This window comes from Mastomys coucha, unplaced genomic scaffold (genome assembly GCF_008632895.1).
Source record: "Mastomys coucha isolate ucsf_1 unplaced genomic scaffold, UCSF_Mcou_1 pScaffold23, whole genome shotgun sequence".
NCBI lineage: Eukaryota > Metazoa > Chordata > Mammalia > Rodentia > Muridae > Mastomys > Mastomys coucha.
Window position 1 is genome coordinate 36,001,145 of NW_022196906.1, and position 19,437 is coordinate 36,020,581.

The 19,437-nt window shown below is 42.7% G+C and overlaps 1 protein-coding gene across 1 annotated transcript in view; it reads right to left on the bottom strand.

Moving 5' to 3' along the window:
• Positions 1–19,437, bottom strand: part of Sorl1 (sortilin related receptor 1) — a 163,470-nt gene that overhangs the window by 84,086 nt on the left and 59,947 nt on the right. Inside the window, exons 9-12 of the mRNA XM_031345625.1 lie at positions 18,799–18,991; positions 16,159–16,276; positions 15,885–15,958; positions 9,669–9,757 (exon numbers count right to left, since the gene is read on the bottom strand). Of these exons, the coding sequence (XP_031201485.1) occupies positions 9,669–9,757; positions 15,885–15,958; positions 16,159–16,276; positions 18,799–18,991 (474 nt within the window). The remainder of the gene's footprint in view (positions 1–9,668; positions 9,758–15,884; positions 15,959–16,158; positions 16,277–18,798; positions 18,992–19,437) is intronic.

Genomic DNA, 19,437 nt, shown 5'->3' on the forward strand with positions numbered 1-19,437 from the left:
ATATATATATATATATATATATATACACACATACATACATACAATCATATAAAGAACTAGACAGGAATCTTTTGACCACCTCATTCAATCCCAATACTTCTTCTCATCCTAAGATTTATGAACTGACATCTCTACACCTAGAGGCTAAACCAAGTGATGAGGACTACAGCCACCCAGGCCACTGGACAACTAAGTACCTACCCCCTACCCAATGTCAATGTCAATGTAGGGGCAAATTCTCAACCAGCTGTCATGTTTGGAGTTTGTGAGGTTTAAATCAAATATTATTAACAACCCATCAGTCCTTTGCATTTTACCAATGTTAAAAAGCTGAAGGCTCAATACCACTCCTAAAGATACCTTTAGAGTGGATCCATTAATCAGACAAGGTTGGAATGGCCCAGCTGTTCAGTGATGATACAGGAAATCTATCTGTTTTTACATGGGCAAGCTAATTCCATTTACGAGATCCTCCAACCAAAGATAACCCCAGGAAATGAATCATTTCTGTATATATTCCCAGAAGGTGCAGACAGTAAAGCCATTAATGAGATGGCCCAGCAGGTGTATGGCCAAGCAAAGCATAGCCTTGTACCTGAGAACATGCTGCTCATTTAGAACACGGCATTTTTCAGGAATATCAAAGAGAGGGTGCTCATCTAACAATAGCAACAGCTAAAGGAACATCCATGTTGGTCTGATCTCAACACTCTGAAACTGAAAAGAGGACTTACTAGTGAAATTAAAATGACAAGAGGCAAGGAAAAAAAAAACAAGTATGGATCTCTTTTCTTCCTTTCTCTTTTGTGTGTGTGTGTGTGTGTGTGTGTGTGTGTGTGTGTGTGTGTGAGAGAGAGAGAGAGAGAGAGAGAGAGAGAGAGAGAGAGAGAGAGAGAGAGAGGATACCTACTAGTGTACGCTAGTGTGTGTGAATATCTACTAAGGAACAAGAAGAGATGAAGATAAAATTATTGAAGTACTTTCTGGTAATTTCTCCAAGAGTCGGGTGGAACAGATCCTAAAGACAGAAGAGGAGCAGTCACTTTGTTTACCTACAGGAGAAAATGTACTTTTGAGAATGGATAATAAGCACTCAGGCAAATGGAAGCAAGAGCTGAGAACCCAATAGTCTCTTGTCACAACCCGTTAACCCATTTCCTTTCCTCCTGATTATTCTTGATTTGAACAAGAGACTTGTATTAGTTACTTATCTTGTTGCAAGGACAAAACACAGAGACACAAAAGACAGAAGCAACTTCTGGGTGGATTGTTTAGGCTCGCATTTTGAAGGTACAGTCTATTGTGCCAGGAAAGTCATGCTGGTAGAACTTTGGGGTATCTGGTCACATTGCATCCACAGAGAGCAATATTTGCTTATGTCAGACCACTTTATCCTTTTGATTCAGTTCAAGACTCCAGGCAAAGAACTGGTCCTATCCACATCAATTATCCTAATTGAGCTAATTCCTCTTACATGCTCAGAGATTTGTTTCCATGGTGATCCCAAATCCAATCAAGTTGATAACCAAAACCAACCATAAGAAGGATAATGATGTGAGAGCAATTTTTTTAAAAAAGAGATCCTTGTGGACCACACATATAAATATTCATTCATTGTTGGTGAAATAATATGAAGGAAGTTGATATATATCTGATCACGAACCAAAATAAAACTTCAGTTTCTTAATAAGCTCCACACTCCAGTCAGCAATTTAGACAATGAGCTTGAATGTGACACTACCCCATTTGCAAAGAGCACAAGGCCAATTGTACACACACAAGCAGATATAGATATAGACATGTGGCAAAATTAAATTCAATTGTTTTCTGCATCCAAAGACTAAGCAAAAATGATAATATAAACATTCACATGATATTCCCAAGACCTAGCCTGCTGGAATTTAGGATAGGAGACAGCTGGACATGTGCCCTTTAATAAGCTTTATCCGATAGTGGACTTCTAGGGGTTTAGTGGAGCTGAACTTAGCTACTAACAAAAGAATATGCTGAAGAAACCTGAAATGCTGGCCCAGGGGAATGAGTCAGTAGTTAAAGCTCATGCCATCGAAGCAAGAGGACCAGAAAGAATTTGGATCCCCAGAATCAATGCAAATGCCACGTTGGTACAGTGTCTTTCCCATAATCCCAACCTCAGAAAGCAGAGAGATGGGAATCCTGTAGCAAACTGGCTAAGGAGATGGACTGATTGCCAAGCTCTGGTTTAAACTGAGAGACGTTGCCTCAAAGAACTAGCTAGAAGCATAGTCGAGGAAGATTCCTACTACTGACCTTGAGCCTCCACATGTACAGGCACACAGGTTTACACACATGTGCACATGAACACATACCACACATGTAAATACACACACAAACATACACATGCATACATACATATATATGCATATATATATATTACAAACATAAACCAAAAACAGAAGAAGAAAATAGAAAATTCTACATTAGTAAAAGAAACCAAGTATATGTACATACACACACACATACACACACATACACACACACACACATACACACACACACACACACACACACACTGTGCATAGCTGCAACTCTGGAATAAAGGAAACTACCCCCATGGCATGGTCAGGAGGGTGAGGCACTGCCGGGCGGGCAGGTGCCTGCAGGGCCATCTTTGTGGCGGTGGGAAAGCATCTTGTTACAACTCCCTAAAAACTGATTAAGATCTAAAGACCCCATGCTATGTAAATGTTTTCTCAATAAATAAAAAATATTAATGGGAGTCACCATTTTGAAAATGCCAGGCACATCTGTCATCTCAGCACTGGAGAGGCTGAAGCAGGGGGATCTCAAGTTGGAGGATAGCCTGGGTTACACATCAAGAAACTGAATCCAGGTGGGGAAAAAGGTAGAAATTTGGTCTTAACGTTTTTATTTGTAGAAACAGTGTCCAGAATCAGCAGGTATTAATCCTTCTACCCGGCTCACACTATGGAGGTCAGATATGAGACCCACATCTAAATGCAATGATATTATACAAGGTAGACCTAGAGAAAAATCTATGTGAAGATTCAGCAGTAGATAAGAAAAGGAAATTGGAGTATTTGGCACAGAATGACAGATACTCAGTATTACAGGCATGGGGCCATCAAAGTCTGAATGGCTTTCCAATGAAAGGACCAGGGAGTAACACTCAAAGCCAAGGAATGGAACCTGGACTGCAGAGAACTCTTCAGTTTCTCTTACCAGAAACCTACGCTCACCAATGAACAAATGAGTATATGAACAAGTGAATGAATGAATGACCAAAAGAATAAATCAAACTGCCCAGAAGAAAATAGCACAGTTACTCAAAGACTAGAAGGTCCTCCATCATAGGTGGCAGAAGGCAGAACCCCATGAGGCAGCAAAAACATTACTGTTGAACTCGACCTTGGAACCTGAAACCGCCATCTGGTTCACCTTGACCAAATCTGCCTTCACAGAATGGCCCTGCCTCTGTTTTCTGTGAGTGGTAGAATCACCGTCCAGTTAATCAGAAAGCATGTCCTTTTCACATACTGTTTGCCCTTGAACCCATGAGCCTTCACTTCCCATCTTCTCTGGAATACATTTATCCTCTCATTCTTCCAAAAGGAAGCCATGTCATTCCTCTACTTAAAGTCCTCAAAAGCAAATTTTCAGTCTTACCCAAGTATGAACTCTTCAAGCTACAGTTCCAACCTACAGGGCAGGAAGCGCCCACTGGTGCAGGAGTGGCGGGACTATTATGAGGGTAACCAATAGCTCTCTGATTGGATTTGAGACCCCTCAACAGGAGGTGACTCCTGTCTGATGCCAAACCTGCTCAAACACCAAAGGCCCTAGGGGGAAGCCTGCTGGAGTCTTGCTAAATGGGCATGATGTCAAAGTGCTTTATCAATATTGATGTTCATGTTCATAGGTGAGCACTGCTCTCAGCCTTGGTCAGAGAAGCTTCTCTTTGCTGTGGGCAACAATCAATACAGTGACTAATAAGTGGCCAAATGCTGAGAGTGTCCGGCTCCCCCAGGAGATCTACATCACCACTCTAAGGCCCAGGGAACAGCGGCAAAGAAGTGAGTGACAGAAGGTAGGAGTTAGAGATGGCAGTGACTGCTATGGAACCCTATCTTCTGGATATACATGGCCCTTTGTCTTAGGAACTTCCAGCTGCTGTGGTTACATTCACAAGACTGGACCCATCAACATCTCAATCACAAGTAAGGGCGGGGACCCTGCCCCTCTGAAAGAAGCTATTGGCAGTTAATTGGTAGCTTGAAGAAGGGGGTATTGATTTTTGTCTTCAGTAGTATCACCACTAGTACCATGCTCTAGGAAATTGCCCCATACCTGTGCTCGTGTATCAACCTTAATTGAACTCGGAAAAATAAAATAAATAAATAAATAAATAAATAAATAAATAGAAAGACCTATTGATAGGAGAGCTATCTGTTGGAAGAACAGCTTAATGTGACTGGGAGGCAGTGAGAATGTAAGGGTGGCAAAAATGGACAAACTTCATGACACACATATATGAAATTGTCAAAAAACAAAAATAACTTTATTTAAACACACACAGACAACAAGAACAAAATCTCTCCAGTGAGAGTCAGGAAAGGGCACATGGGACTGAAGCTTGTCAAATGCCACCTCAAGCCCTATTTCTCACCTCTGAATCTCTCAATACGTGTCCTGTTCTTGCATGAAGGCCTCAGGGACCACAAAGTCACACTGCTACCTTTGCTCAAGCTGTGTCTCTTTTTAAATGTGTATGTGAGAATGTATGCCGAGTGTGCAAAGGTACTACCCCACCACCACCCACCCACTCCAATCCCATATCCCCTGCCAACGCCAGAAGAAAGAATCAGACTCCCTGGAGTTGCAGTTACAGGCAGTAGTGAGCTGCCTAATGTCAATGCTGGGAACTGAACTTAGGTCTTCTAGAAGCACAGCAAGCTCTCTGAAGTGCTGAGCCATCTCTCCAGCCCCACGAGCTCTTTCTAACACTGGTACTATACAACAACTTTCCCAACCTCCCAGCTGGCACTGCCTTAGATCAGCTCAGACGAGGCCCTACACTAGACTTCACATCCTACCCATGACCAGATCCATGAGTGTCTTCTACACTGCGGCTCATCAGTAATAAAACCTCCACCCACTTCCCTGTCCCCACAGTTCACACCTCTTCTACCACCGGAAAGAAGAATAGTCAACATTTGCTGCAGGAAATTAAACAACCCACACTGAGTTTCTCTAAAAAGAAAAAACAAAACACAACAAAAAAAAACACTGTCCTAGTTTTGTAACAGTTAAAAGGTGATAAGGACGTCTGTTGCTGTCTCCAGGAGCAGAGGAAGCCACCCAGGGTGAGTCTGGGGCGGAGACAGCTCTCTGAGGCTGCTTCATGGTGATGCTGCAGCCACAGGTGTAGAAGCCATGTAAGAAGGCATGCAGCTTCCTACACTCTGGAACGAGGCTGCTCCTTGAAAAGACAACTACAGCCAAGCTGCTGTGTGTAGCCTTAGCAGGAGTTTGGGGGGTTCCCAGAGGGAAGCCCTGTGAAACTGGAGATCTCCTCACAGAGAAGATGCTTTGGGGCAAGTCCAAAGTCTTAGTAACTATCAACATTTCATCACACTGGCAGGCGAGCTGCCAAGAAGAAACGGAAATTGATCTCGGCCCTCAGGATCCAGCTCACAAACTGGTGCTTGGATGTTTTCTGGTCAGGATGCAGAAATGCTGCAGCTCCTTCTCTGCGGGATGCTCTGCATCCTTAAGAACTGACACCACCCCCTGGTATCCTCCAGGCAGGCTCCTGGTCAAGCATGCCAAATGGATGCAAAAGCAATTGCCTAGCCCCTTGGGCCCTCATTTGCTCACTTCAGACAAGTGGGCACAAAGGCAAACCAAAGCATTACCCTTCTTGCTCTCTGTTTCACTCAACACAAATGATAAAGTCTCAATACAGAAGCAAGGCAGAAGGCAAACAGAGGGATCTTAGTGTTACTGTGCTAATCAGAGAAAGAATGCCATGAAAAAGTAAATGAACCACCAAGGAGTGGGGGAAACAAATACCCAAATCTGTCTTTGACCACTGTTCCTATCTCTACTACCTATGCCCTCTGATGAGAACAAAAGACTCTGCCTACACTAAAAATAAAGGATAAAATACTTAAAGGTAAGGGACCACATTCTGTTCATCTTCAGATGCACAGAACCTCCTGTCCTCCCTTCAAAGCAAGTTCCTTCCTTCTCCCAGACTCTCTTTCCAACTAGCTCAGACCCCCCTAGCACTCCCATGGGCACAGGCAGATCCTGAACCAGACCCCACTCGCCTCTCCATCACTGGCGTCTAGCACAACATCTGGTTCACTGTAGTTGTTCAACAAATGTTTGTGTAATTGACCTGAAATGATTCCTAGCAGAAATCTGTTCATGTTCCAGTGTGGGCGCTAACTCCCACAAATCATATCATGTCCTCATGAGGAAGATAAGGAGGGTGGATCAGATCTCTCTGGCTGCCTGGCTGTACACATTCAGGAAGCCCCCACTGCTCGGGGCTTGTCATTTACATAGAACACAACAGCAGTGGTCTCCCTTGGAGCTGTGCAAATAGCATCCTACCCAGATCTCTTCCCGCTTTTAAATCGATGTTTAAAAAAAAGAAAAAAGCAATCTTAGATGCCCAAGTATGCATGACCTATTTATTGATCGATCAAATATTTGCTAAGTGCCTGCTAACTTGTATAAGACCAGGCATATGGGCCTACAAAAGCCTTGCTAATGAGTCGAAGAACCCAGGCATAGTATGAAATGGAACTAAAACATGAAGTCTGAACACAGTCAATCTAAATGAATAAGACACCAAAAACTCCTGTGGCTCAAAGGACAGAGAGGTTGCTATGGTCAGAGAGGTCAGAGACCCAGAGCCTGAGGCCAGCTTTGTCAACATGGCTGGAAAGGTTTAGTGTTCTCATGATGGAGCCCATCTCTGAGAGGTGACCATATCATGAGGGCTCTGATTTTAACCCCTTGATGGGCTCATACCATGGTGACATCATGGGGAGGTGTTGGAAAGTAGGGGGTGGGGCTTAGTTAGAGGAAAGAGGCTGCAGAGGGCATGCCCTGGAAAGCTACCCCCAGTCAGCACACCCATCCTGCTGAGTAGCTAAGCTCAACCCTGACATGCTGATGAGGCCTCCCAAAGGCAATGGAGCAGCCAAGTGGGACTGAATCCTGTGACTCTGTGAACTCAAAACGAACTCTCCCAGCTTTGCCCTGTTTCTTTGGTGTATTTCCCACAGCCATCAAAAGCCAAGCATGAGGCCTCACCATTTGTCTTTGGAGGCTGTGGACTAACTTCACTTTCATCCTCTGCTTTTCAGAACAGCGGAGGGAGGAGCAAACACCACTGAGAACAACACACTCAGTAAACACCAGGTGGCTGCACAGATCCCTGCCAAGTGTGAGTTGGTTCTTGGGGCACATGGACCTGTCAAAAGGAGGCCAGTCCATATTTACTTGAACTATGTGTTGCAGACACTTCCAAAATGGCCCGTGCCAATAGAAGAACACCACCATGCCCATGATGTCCACCACCAACCCCCAAAGCCATTGTGAAATGCCAGGGGGAGAGCATTATGGTTTTCCATCAGCAGGTTTATTTTCCTGGCCGTGTTTTGCTGCAGCTAGTGCAGAATGGTGCTGAGTTCCCTGGGCACATATGCACCGACAGATGGTGTAAGAGGACTAAAATCACACTCGCTCCTTCAGAGGAGCCAGCTTGGAATGCTAATGTAATCTGTGGAGAAGTTAAACAAGGAAAATTGAGAACCGACTCCCAAATCTGAAAACTAAAACTATCCAAAGAATGAAATCTATGCCCAAGAAACCAAGCCCCAGGCCCTGTATGCCTTCCTCACATAGCAGTTTACTAACCGCTACAATTACCTCCTCGCCTACCTTACAGCCAGAGGGTGAAGCGCTAGTGGGGGTGGGAGGGGACCACAGCATCCTGTTCCTCTTTAGATTCACCGTACCTGGCGTAAATACCACTTGCTCAGTATGTGTGGTGTAAGTTAAATGACTGGAAAGATATACAAACACCAGCAGATCCGGGGAAAGCATGCTCTGTGAGTATCATCCTCTGAGCAAAAAGCCTTTCTGAGCATGAATGCATGCGGGTGTCATCTACAAACACAACCTCCCCTGCCTCTAGGCTCTAGAGAAGCAGCTGCCCCATGCCACCCAAGGCCAAGAGCAGCCAAGTGGAAAGCCAAGACTAGACCTTTGCCTCTCTACCTCTTCAAGGCTCAATTCACACCCAGTTAAGCACAGGGGAAAAACCAGCTGTTAAAACCCCCTTCTCAAAGCACCCGATGCTTGCCCCTGGCCAGTTCTATTCGGAGCAAAAGCAGGGGAGGCCTGCTTCTTCCCACTGATCAGTGTGATTACAGCTCTCTCTGCCTCCTGCCATCACCCAGCTAAAAAGTTCAAGCCAAAAACAAACAAGCAGAAATGAGGGTCAGTCTGTCTTTTCCAAATGGTAACTCTGGTTCAATAGCTTCCTGAGAGGAAGCAAAGAAATTACTCTGGATAAAATCAAACCTGAAGGAGAGAAAAGCTACAAACTCCCAACACGTTGCCTTTCTCTTAGACATAATCTAAGACTAGCTCTCAAGAATGAGTCTACAAGCGAATCGTTATGTCTTCCTGAGCCTCAGTTTCCCCATTTGTAAAATGAAGCAGTTAACCCCTAACATCCCTTCCAGCTCCATCTATGACAGCCCCAAAGATGAAATGCAGCACAGCAAAAGTCACTTGGTTACCAAGTGACATACATTCTACAACCACTATTTGCTGTCATTATTCCTTGTCATTTTAACTATCAGTCATCTTGGGTGCAAACCTTTGGAAACACCACTTTTAAAAGCAAAGACATGTTCAAAACTCTCTAGTTACATGTGATAAGGAAGCAGAAGGAGAAACTGTGTGGGGGAAGGAAGAGAAGCAGGCGGGATGTAGAAAGGGGAAGGTGACAGGGCAGTAGGAAGTGGATAGTTGAGCAAAAAACAATAATAAGGATAATGATGAGATGATGATGATGACAAAGTCATATATGTTAAAAAGTAAATAAATAAAAATTACCATGAGATTCTTTACTTTATATGTTAACCTTGAACAATTAATTAAAAGAAAGATGATAGATAGTTTTTATTCAAAGTAATAAAAAGTATTTCACTTGTTTCTCCTAATGTCCTGTAAGACAGAAGGAAATAGTTATGTCCTAGACACAAAAAGTTTAAGTCATTTCCAGAGGTCTCAGTTCTCTGACCCGAACTTAGTGCTGAAGAAAGCATCCAAAAGTCACCACAGACACCAGTGTGAGAGAAAAGAAATAAGCCAGGCACAGTAACTGAGGCCTGCAATCCCAGCACTTGGGAGGCTAAGGCAGGAGGATTGCCAAGTTCTACACCAATCGGAGCTACATTGCAAGTTTCAAGGCATCATGGGCTACCCAGTGAGACCTTGGTTTATTTTTAAAAAAATAAAAAATAAAAAAAAAGGAGGGAGAGAAGGAAAGAAGCAGTAGAGAGAAAGGTAGAAAAGAATTTTTTAAGAAGAAGAGAAGGACGAGGAAAGGGGGGGGGGGGATAACCAGAAGCACTTACTTCAGCTCGTTGGTCTCCATGCCCTGAGCAATAGCCATAATGATGCCTCCGTGGTCACCCCATGTATAGTAATGAGGTCCAGGAAGAGCCTGGTTAAGAAAAACAAAACAGAGGTGATGTGCTGCTGTCGAGGTAAATGTGGAAACAGTGCACTCCCCTCCCCTGACACACACCACCACAGTGACAGCCATGAGAATGCAGGTTCCAGATCTCTGAACAAGTTCTTATCCATCCTTTCATTCACGCCTCACAATCCTGGAGTCAGAGAGAGCTAAGTTCTCATACTCCAGAGTTTAGGCTACCTCGGCGAGAGAGCACTCTTCACTGGTCTAACATGCCCGAAGCCTTAGGCTTCATCCCCACGTTGCAAAATAAATAACCAGTCAAGCAGAGCTGCTGTTCTACTATAACAAAGTTGGCTCTCTGAAGCCTGTAGGAGGGGACTTAGTGCCTGGAGAAGCTGCCCACACAGTTTCCTGATACAGAGTTGCCTCAAGGGAAGGCCATTCATGGAGTGACTCCGCTCTAGCTAGGGATCTCAAACTTCCATAGAAACTGTTTCTACAAAAGGAATTGGTAAATGACCCCTTGCAGGCTGGGGAAATGTGGGAGGAATCCCAGAGCATATATCCCTTAAATGGAATGTAACTCTCTACCTAAGCCCCAAACTACATTTGAATGAGGGATCTTGACGGAACCTAGAGAAAAATGATGTAATGCACACACATAAACAAATTTGCTTCTATAAGAGTGGGCTACTACGTGTGCAAATAATATAACTGAAGTAGCCATAGGTTGTTCACCCAAACCTGAGGAAACAGAATCCAAAAAAAATTATTCAAGGTTCTATTAACCCAGATGACCACTGGCCAAGATTTCTGCAATAGAAGAAACACGATGCCTGGGAATAAAGGAGAAATGAAGGATTCTAAAAGAAAGAAAAGCCAAGGGAACCCAAAGCCAGTAGCCCCTCACAGACAGTGGGCTCTGCAGGAAATGCTCAAGGTATCTCTTTAAGCAATGGGTGTCTACCCAGGGATCATCAGGAACCACAGACAAATAAGAGAAATGCCAAATACCTGGGGGAGGGGGGGACAGAATTCAAATTTGCTTGTTTGCTATTATTTAAAATCCTTATTAGAATTTAAGCAAAAGTAAATAAGTGTTTTCAAAGTACGTAGACAAGAGACAACCAAAGCAGAAAAGTCAGGAAGTGGACATAGACACACATAATATAAACATTCTGTATTTTATATACATTCAGTACGACTCAGTGAAGACTACGAAAGACTAGATATGCATGCTCTAATCCTGAGAGAACCCACTGAAAGAAAAGAAAATAAGAGAGAAATACACAAAGACAGAGTCTAATATATCTGGTGGCTAAGGAGGGAGCTAAATGGTAGAGCACTCAACAAGAATGCACAAGGCACTGGGTTCAATGCCCAGCACTGTCAAAAAACAAAAACCTAAATAACGCAAAAGGAGATGCAAAAAGAGGTACAGCAGAATGGGTACAGAGGAAGTGAATAACAAAAATATAACATTAAAGGCTTAATTCCAATAAATAAAGGTGCACAAACAAAGCCTGGGGCCAGGGAGCTGGTTCAATGATAAGGGGAATTGCCTCCAAGCTAAACAACCTGAAGTTGCTCCTCAGGACCCAAATGGTGGAAGGAGAGAACCAGTGCCCACAAGTTGTATTCAGATCTCCTCATGCACCTACCCAGCTTCCCCAAAGAATAAAATAATAATAATAATGATGTATAAGAGAGCAAGGATGTACAGGTTGCATACATAAAGTTCTTTAAACAAAGACACAGATAAACAGTAAGTAAATGAACAGTAATAGATGTATCCAAGAGAAATGTTAAAGCCTTACATGTTGATACTTAGAAAACATCTAAAATAGCTATCGAAACACAGAATGAGCAAACAAATAAGGAAAATTTTAATAATATAATAGAGAAAACAGTCAATTCATTCCTACCAGGAACAAAATTATCTCTAAAGCTTCTACAGATGTTAAGAAGGTAGCAAGAAAAAACTCATTAAATTTGAAAACTGAATAGTTATACACCAACTGGAAAAAATGAATTTCTTGCCAAAAATATTCTAAAAAGAAAATTCCCAGCCTAGTGGTGAATTACAGAGACATAACACCAACTTTAGCACAGGCAGCCAGAAACAAAGGAAGGGGGACAGCACATCAGTGTGTTCTTATTTTATGAGACCACCCAGACCCCAATACTGAATCTTGCCAAAGACACCGAAAATAAAATATCACATACTAGTATTTCTCACAAAAGATCCCTATAATTTTTAGCACATCAAACCTAGCTATATTTGAATAGGACGGTGTATCATGACCAAATGGGACTTATTCTGTAACTGAAAGTTAGCTTAATATTCAAGAGCCAATTAATACAATCCATCATAGTAATAGAATAAAGAAAATCTATATCATTACATTGATATAGAAATGACATTTGACAAAAACCAACAGCTGGATGTGATTTTTTTAAGACTTGTCAATAACCTAGGACCAACAGGGATTTTTCTCCAGGTTGGTGGAATATATATATACATATACTTACATGTACGCATATATATCGCATACAACCAAGAGCATATTGTTTAATTCATGAGACTAGAACACAACAACTAACCTTCCCAGATTACACAGAGAGACTCTGCCTTTAAAAAAAATAAGGATACTAAAATGTTTATCCTCCAGACAGAGAACAAATCGGAATAGTCACCCTTCCTGCATCTATTCAACAGTGTTTGGAGATCAAAGTCGCCATAGTAAGAGGAAAGAGAGGAAGAGAAGAGCATCACAGTACAGAGGGGAGAAACAGCAAGAAGAAAAAGAAATGGTGCAATAGAAGCTCAGAAAGGAACTGCCGCCCTTTGCATCTGGTATGATTGTTTATAATAAATGCACATATAAGACAACTAAAAAAGAATCCATGCCTTTGACAAAGTCATAGAATGCAGAAAGCATTGTTATTATTATTATATTATATTATATTATGTTATATTAGCATAAAAATCTAGGAATGCATTCAGGCACAGTGGCATGTTTTTAATCCCAACACTCAGGAGTTAGAGACAGGTGGGTCTCTGAATTCAAAACCAGCTTGTTCTTTATAGCAAGTTCCAAGTAAGCCAGAGCTACATAGACAGATCCTATCTCAAATCAATTAATTAATTAATTAATTAATTAATTAATTAATTAAAAAGCATCAACAACAAAATGTTAGGGATAAACAAAAAGAAAAATTTCATTTGCAGTAATAGCAAGTTTAAATATTTAAGAATAATCTGCATATACATTGACATTTCTGGGGTTATAGCTCAGTGGAGTGCTTGCCTAGTGGAGTGCTGGATTCATTCCCCAGTATTACAAAAAAATAAAATAAAGAAAGGAAAATAGGTTAAGTCAGGCATGGTGGCATATGCTTGTAATCCCCATACTTAGGAGGCAGAGACAGTAAGACCATGAGTTCCAGCCTGAACAACCGAAGGAAATGACATACAAGACTTCTACATTGGAAATGTAAAAATACCAAGAGGAATTAGAGAAGGCATGGAGGGATAGACTACAACTGTGGATCAAAAGGCTTGGTGTTATTAAGATGTCAATTTACCCTGAAATCGATTTACGCATTTAATGTGCTCCCAGTGAAAGTCCTAGCAAAACTGGCAGGGTATGCAGACACACAAAGGACTTTGAATAATGAGAGCAATTTTGAAAATAACCAAAGGGCTCACCCTAATTGATTCCAACACTGCCTATAAGGTTTTGGTAATCAAGACAATATGGTAGTGGTGAAAAGATACATAGCTCAATGGAACACAACAGAAACCCCCTCCAAATATACCCACATGTACATGACAGATTAATTTCCACAGAGAGGCCATGGCAACTCAAAAGGGGAAAGAAAAGTCTTTTCACCAGATGGATAAAAATAGATATCAAAAAGTTATTTAAGCAGATTAAAATATGAAAACAGTAGGGTGGGGATTATTCTCTTATGACACATTCAGAAATTAACTCAAATCACATGTGTAAACACAACTTAAAACTATAGAACACACACGCAGACACACATCCAAATGGGAAAATAAAATATAAGACATTAAGACAGCTCAACTATTCCAAGCAGGTAGAACAATTAAGATTTGATTATCCAATCTAAAACCACCACTATCCCTAAGGTGGGGATGAAATGCAAATGTAAAACAGAAACACCGCAGGCAATGAGGCCTCTTAGACGGGCTTCAAATTCATAGGAGTGGCAGAATCTTGGAAAGTAGAATAAAGAAGACACACACAAAGCAGTCCTTATACAGAATTCTAAACATGCTAACACTAGGTAGAGGTAGATGCAACACTGGAGAGGGGAATGTATACAAGAAGGTACAGAGATACTTGGAGGCATGCTTGATACTTCGAATTTATAGAAATGAGGGACGGCTCTTATCAAACGAAGCACTGTAGCATAGACTTGCTATAGTTCACAGCTCTCAGTGAAGTTGTTATGGAAGAAAGAGAAAGAAGAAACTTTAGGGATCAGAGAGTTTACATAACTAGCTAGTTAGCGGGCAACCGGAATCTCGGTCACCACTTTTCCCTGCAGCAGTCTGTCACAGGTATCTTTTATCTCCCAGTCTATACAATGGCTGGTTCCCTTCTCACATGGGGCCCCTGGTGAAGGCTACCCACTGGGACTGTGGAGCTCCCTCACAAGTAGTCTCCAACACTCATCCCCAGCTACTTCTCTGTTAGTTCCCAAAACAAGGTCCCTTGGGTGCTGAAGACTTCCTGGCAGGTATTACGTATGCCTGGAGAGAGTCTCCAACAGCTGCCCTGGCAACAGCCAGGCAACGCTGCTCCAGTGGAGGAGGAGCAAGACCCAGCCCTCTACCCAAAGGAAATAACTTGCGGATGTTCCTGTCCCTGTTGTCTCCAGCAGCAGAAGGTACTAAAAGCCCCCAGGCCTCTCTGCTGCTGAGAGGACACCACACTCCAGAGGAAGCAGCAGCTCTGTGGATGGAGATGCAGCTGTTCTGTCTTTCCCATGGGACAGTATGAGGGTGACCTGAAAATTCCAAATCTTCAACTCTCATTTGGCCACAGTACCCTGATCACTTCGTTCATCTGAATACAGACTTGTATTTTCGGCCATTCTGGGTGGAATCCTTAACTTGTGCGCATGAATGCATATATACACATGTACGTGGACACATACACACACACACATACAGAGAGAGAAAGAGTGAGAGAGAGAGAGAAAGAGAGAGAGAGAGGGAGAGAGAGAGAGAGAGACTGTTTTCTCTCATTTAGAGGGATGATAAGAAACCTGGGCCACATATGAGATAAAATATAAGAACAATGTTTACAAATTACCCAGAGCGAAATGGTAACATGATTGCTGTGCATATTGCAGATTAAATGTGGAAGTACGCAGGGAGTATGTGGGAGTACTGCATTCTCCACAAACAGCACTATGGGTATAGAAGCTACGGATGCTGACTTTTCAAGCCAGTCTGAACAGTGATCTGCCGGGATGTCAGGACCCATCCTCAGGGTCAGCACAGACCAAGTCCCTACAGAATTAAGACCACAACTTAGTCTGGAGCACTAGCTGAGCCTCGAGAACGGGTGTGGTCGGTGTTCAAGATTCAAATGGGTTAAACAGTGTTAAAACAATCCCCTCCCATAACATGGAGAAGATGAAAAGGAGCAGCCAGCCAGGCTCTGAAAAACAGGGGAAATGAGCAGTGTCAGACCCACCACAACTGCATTGTAATTCGCTGACACATTCGCCAGATTTTACTGGGCATTTTCTCTATGCTGGCACTGTTACAGCCCAGGGCTGAAGAAGTAAGCAAAACAGACACTGTATTCACCCCCTCATGGAATGCATTATCCTGAAAAACTTGGTTAAATTCACAGTTGTTTCTTATAAAAACTGAAACGGTCTGTTTTTATTTAAAGTGATATTCTGGCAAAAATCACAAGTGCGTTATAGGGTGTGAAGACACAAGAGTGTGCGGCTCACTTTTCTGTGGGGCCCTGGGTTTCTGTATACACATGTGGATCATGTAGAGCATCACAGACCCCCACCAGAGGCCATTGTGTCCCTGAAATGTTAGTTCACAGCTCACATGCTCACACTAACAAAAGTTCCGGGACCAGGAACTGACCTCTCTCCATCTGGCTCCAGCACTGCTAGAGATGTACACATTGGTCTTGCTGGCCAAGTTCTTTCCCACAGAGCCTGAAACACAAAAGGAAGAATATGCTAGGAAGACATCTGGCCCAACCAGACATCCCAAATAGAAGCTAGTCACTAGGATAATGTCGTAAAGCCAAGAGGAGGGGACACTGCTGGAGGTATAGATGATCACTGTATATGTCTATCTGGCTGCATTAACCAGCCCATCCAAGCCCTTGGGATAGCAGGTAAGGCATACTTACCGGTAGCAATGATGAGGCCGGGGGCTGACTCCTTGGACAGGATAGGCATCCTCCGAAGTTGGAGGTTGAGCAGTTGACTGAGGCGCTGGGCCAGGTGGAGGGAACATCCCTGAGAAAGCTTCAGAGGGAAATTTCCAAATGGGATCAGCATACAACACAACACATGCCCAGGACTCCCTCAAACCCAAGAGTCTATCCGAGGACCCCACAGCAAGACCCAGAAGAGGGTCTGGCCCAGAAGAAACCAGACTTAGGACCCAGTGGTCTCCAAAGCTCTCTAAACAGAGCATATCTTCTGAGCCAACACAAATGTCTACCCTATACATTACTATATATTCTTTTTTCCATCTCATGGCTTGGGTTGAAACACTCCCCAAGGGTCCTGTTCTAAAGATTTGGTCACAAGATTTTGGTACTTCTGGGAAGTGGTAGAATCTCTAGGAGATGAGGCCTAGTGCAAGAAAGTCATCATTAGGTGTGCCTTTGAAGGGGACATGGAAGGGGACATCTTCCTCTCTGGGTTTCTTTTAATTATTTTCTGTCTGCCACGATCAATCAAGATGATTCTACCACAATGTTCATCCTTTGCCACTGGCCCAAAGCAACAGAGCCAAGTAAGGTCAGACAAAAACTACTGACACTTTTAAAACCATGGACCAAAACCAGCCTTTCTACCTCATAAACTGAATTTCTCAGGCATTTTATAATGGTGACGGAAAGCTAACATACCACCTATGATGGTTAATGTTCATGGTCAATCTGATTGGGTCCAGAGTCGCCTAGGAGATACACCTCAGGATAGGTCTGTGAGGTAGCTTTCCAGAGGGGAGGGGCTGAAGGGGAAGAGCCACCATGACTGTGGCAGTGTCATCCTAGGTCTGGGGTCCCTAACTGAATGAAAAGGGGAAAGGAGAAAACAAAACTAAGCATCAGCCTTGAGCCTTTCCTACCGTGATGGACTTGGGCCAATGAATAACCCTTTCTTCCTAAAGCTATTTGGTCCCTGCTAAAGGGGGAGGGACCAGCTAAACTAAGAATTAGAAATTCAAAGCTGATTACAGCCCTACAGTTACAAGCTGACCAGTCTGAGAAATAGTAATGCCACTGAATCTGTTTCACCAAGCTTGTCCCCTCTCCCATGGCATGTTCAAACCTGCCTAGACACATCCATCTCAAGATGGGCCACGCTCCTGAGGTCCTAAGTACTGAGGAACGTCGAGGTGTTTACTCACGTCTGTTTATAACCTGCTTCTTTCCAAAGTTAGATTTCATGGGGTGAATCAAGGCCTAAGGCCAAAAAAGAAGAAATACAAGGAAGTGTATTCTAGGGCAAGATTCTCCAAAAGAATTTTCCCAAGGGGAGAACTACAGCTATGACATGCAGGGAAACAACATAACTTACCATGAACAAACAATTCAAAAGTCCAAAGGATTCGGTGACCAACTAAATATGGTTGTACACAAAACTAACATGAATTTCTTCTGGTGTCTTTCTGCCCACTCAGGTGAAATAGAAATACAAGTGTGGTTGTCCCAGAAGACCAGGGAGCACAACCGTCAACTCATGAGAACACTTAGCGGGACCAAGCAACAGTTTAAAATGCTTAGCTTTTCGGATAGGCACATAAACAGGGAACACTATACTCATTCTTCAACACTGTAGGTTTAAAATAAAATTGGCGATGTCATTTTTTATAGTAGTTCCAGACCAGAAGAAATAAAATATCATCATGTATCATTTTAAAATTAAGTCTACATGGTGTGTGTGTGTGTGTGTGTGTGTGTGTGTCCTAATAAAAGAGCATCCATTTGAAACAGCTGTATGCATAAAACTGGGGGGTGGGGAAGCATGTCCATTTCATGTTTGAATAATCACAAGTCCTGCTAATATATGCACCTGCTAGGCATAACACAATCTCTCAAATTTTGGAATCCTATGCAACACTTCCACCCTTATTTTCTGTCCCACCCTGATTTTCCCACTGGGCTTTTCATCAAATTTGCTCACAAAACTCCAGCTTCCCAAAGATGTAATGTCCTCAAAAGACATACATTATGTCCTCATGTCAGAGCTGTGAGCTAACTCAAGCTCATTAGTCAAGCAATAAACATGATGTCTAACAGATGTTGTGTATCTCAGTGCTTCCTTCCAAACTTTTAAATTAAGCTGAGTGTGACAGTAGAGGGCATAATCCTGGCACTCTGACCACTTTGGAGACTAACGTAGAAAGACTGCAAGTTTGAGACCAACTAGGGCCACATAACAAATTCTAAGCCAGCCTGGCCTACACAGCAAGAGCCCATCTCATAATGAAACAAAACTTGAGATATTAGGCTAAAGGTATAGCTCACGAATCAAATAAACAAAGTCTGTATGTGAATCAATCTCCAATAACTAAAAGATGCATCTTGAATATCCCATGGTACCCCTCTGAGTTGATCTCAGCCCCCAGCATGACTTCGTATGGATCTGGGGGCCTGAAAGGGCAGATGTGCATATGGAAGTTTGTTCCGTGTGCCATTAACAGCACATTCTATCATTTTGCATGCTTCTTGTAAATATTGAATATAGAAAACTGCACCAGACCACAGTTCTCTGTTTTGTATCAAAAAAGCCAAACAAGATTAAAGCAGCTGTACCTCACAATTGATTTTCTCTCCATATCCTGTGAAGGCTGGGGCCTGAAGAAATTCCCAGGTTCCCCCTTTGTCAAAGGTGATGACCGACCTCATGTTCTCCTCATTCATAGAACCATTAATCAGGGTGGCAATGTAGACTCCTTGTAAGCCTTCGACTCGGTGAAAGTCAGCAAACGGCTCATTTGCAAAATACCTGCAGGCAAAGAAAAACAATCGTTCAAGCCTGGGATTGGCATTTGCTTGGTATTTTGCATTGTGTGCAGCATAATATTGAACCATATTAAAGCACACAATATCACGGCATTAAGTACACTCACACTGTTGTGCAATGTGAGTTCTAGGACATTTTCATTATTGGCAGGCACTATCTCTGTCTGCTTTGCTTTCAGTTCCCAGACCTTAGTAACCACAGACCTGCTTTCTGTCTCCACAGATCTGTCTCTATGGATTTGCCTCATCTGGCTGTTCTGTATAAACTGAATCATGTAATACCCTTTTATATCTTGTTACTTTCACTTACATGTTTACAAGGTTCACCCATGTAACATACACCATGTACCATGCACCATACCTCATTTCTTCTTCTTCTTCTTCTTCTTCTTCTTCTTCTTCTTCTTCTTCTTCTTCTTCTTCTTCTTC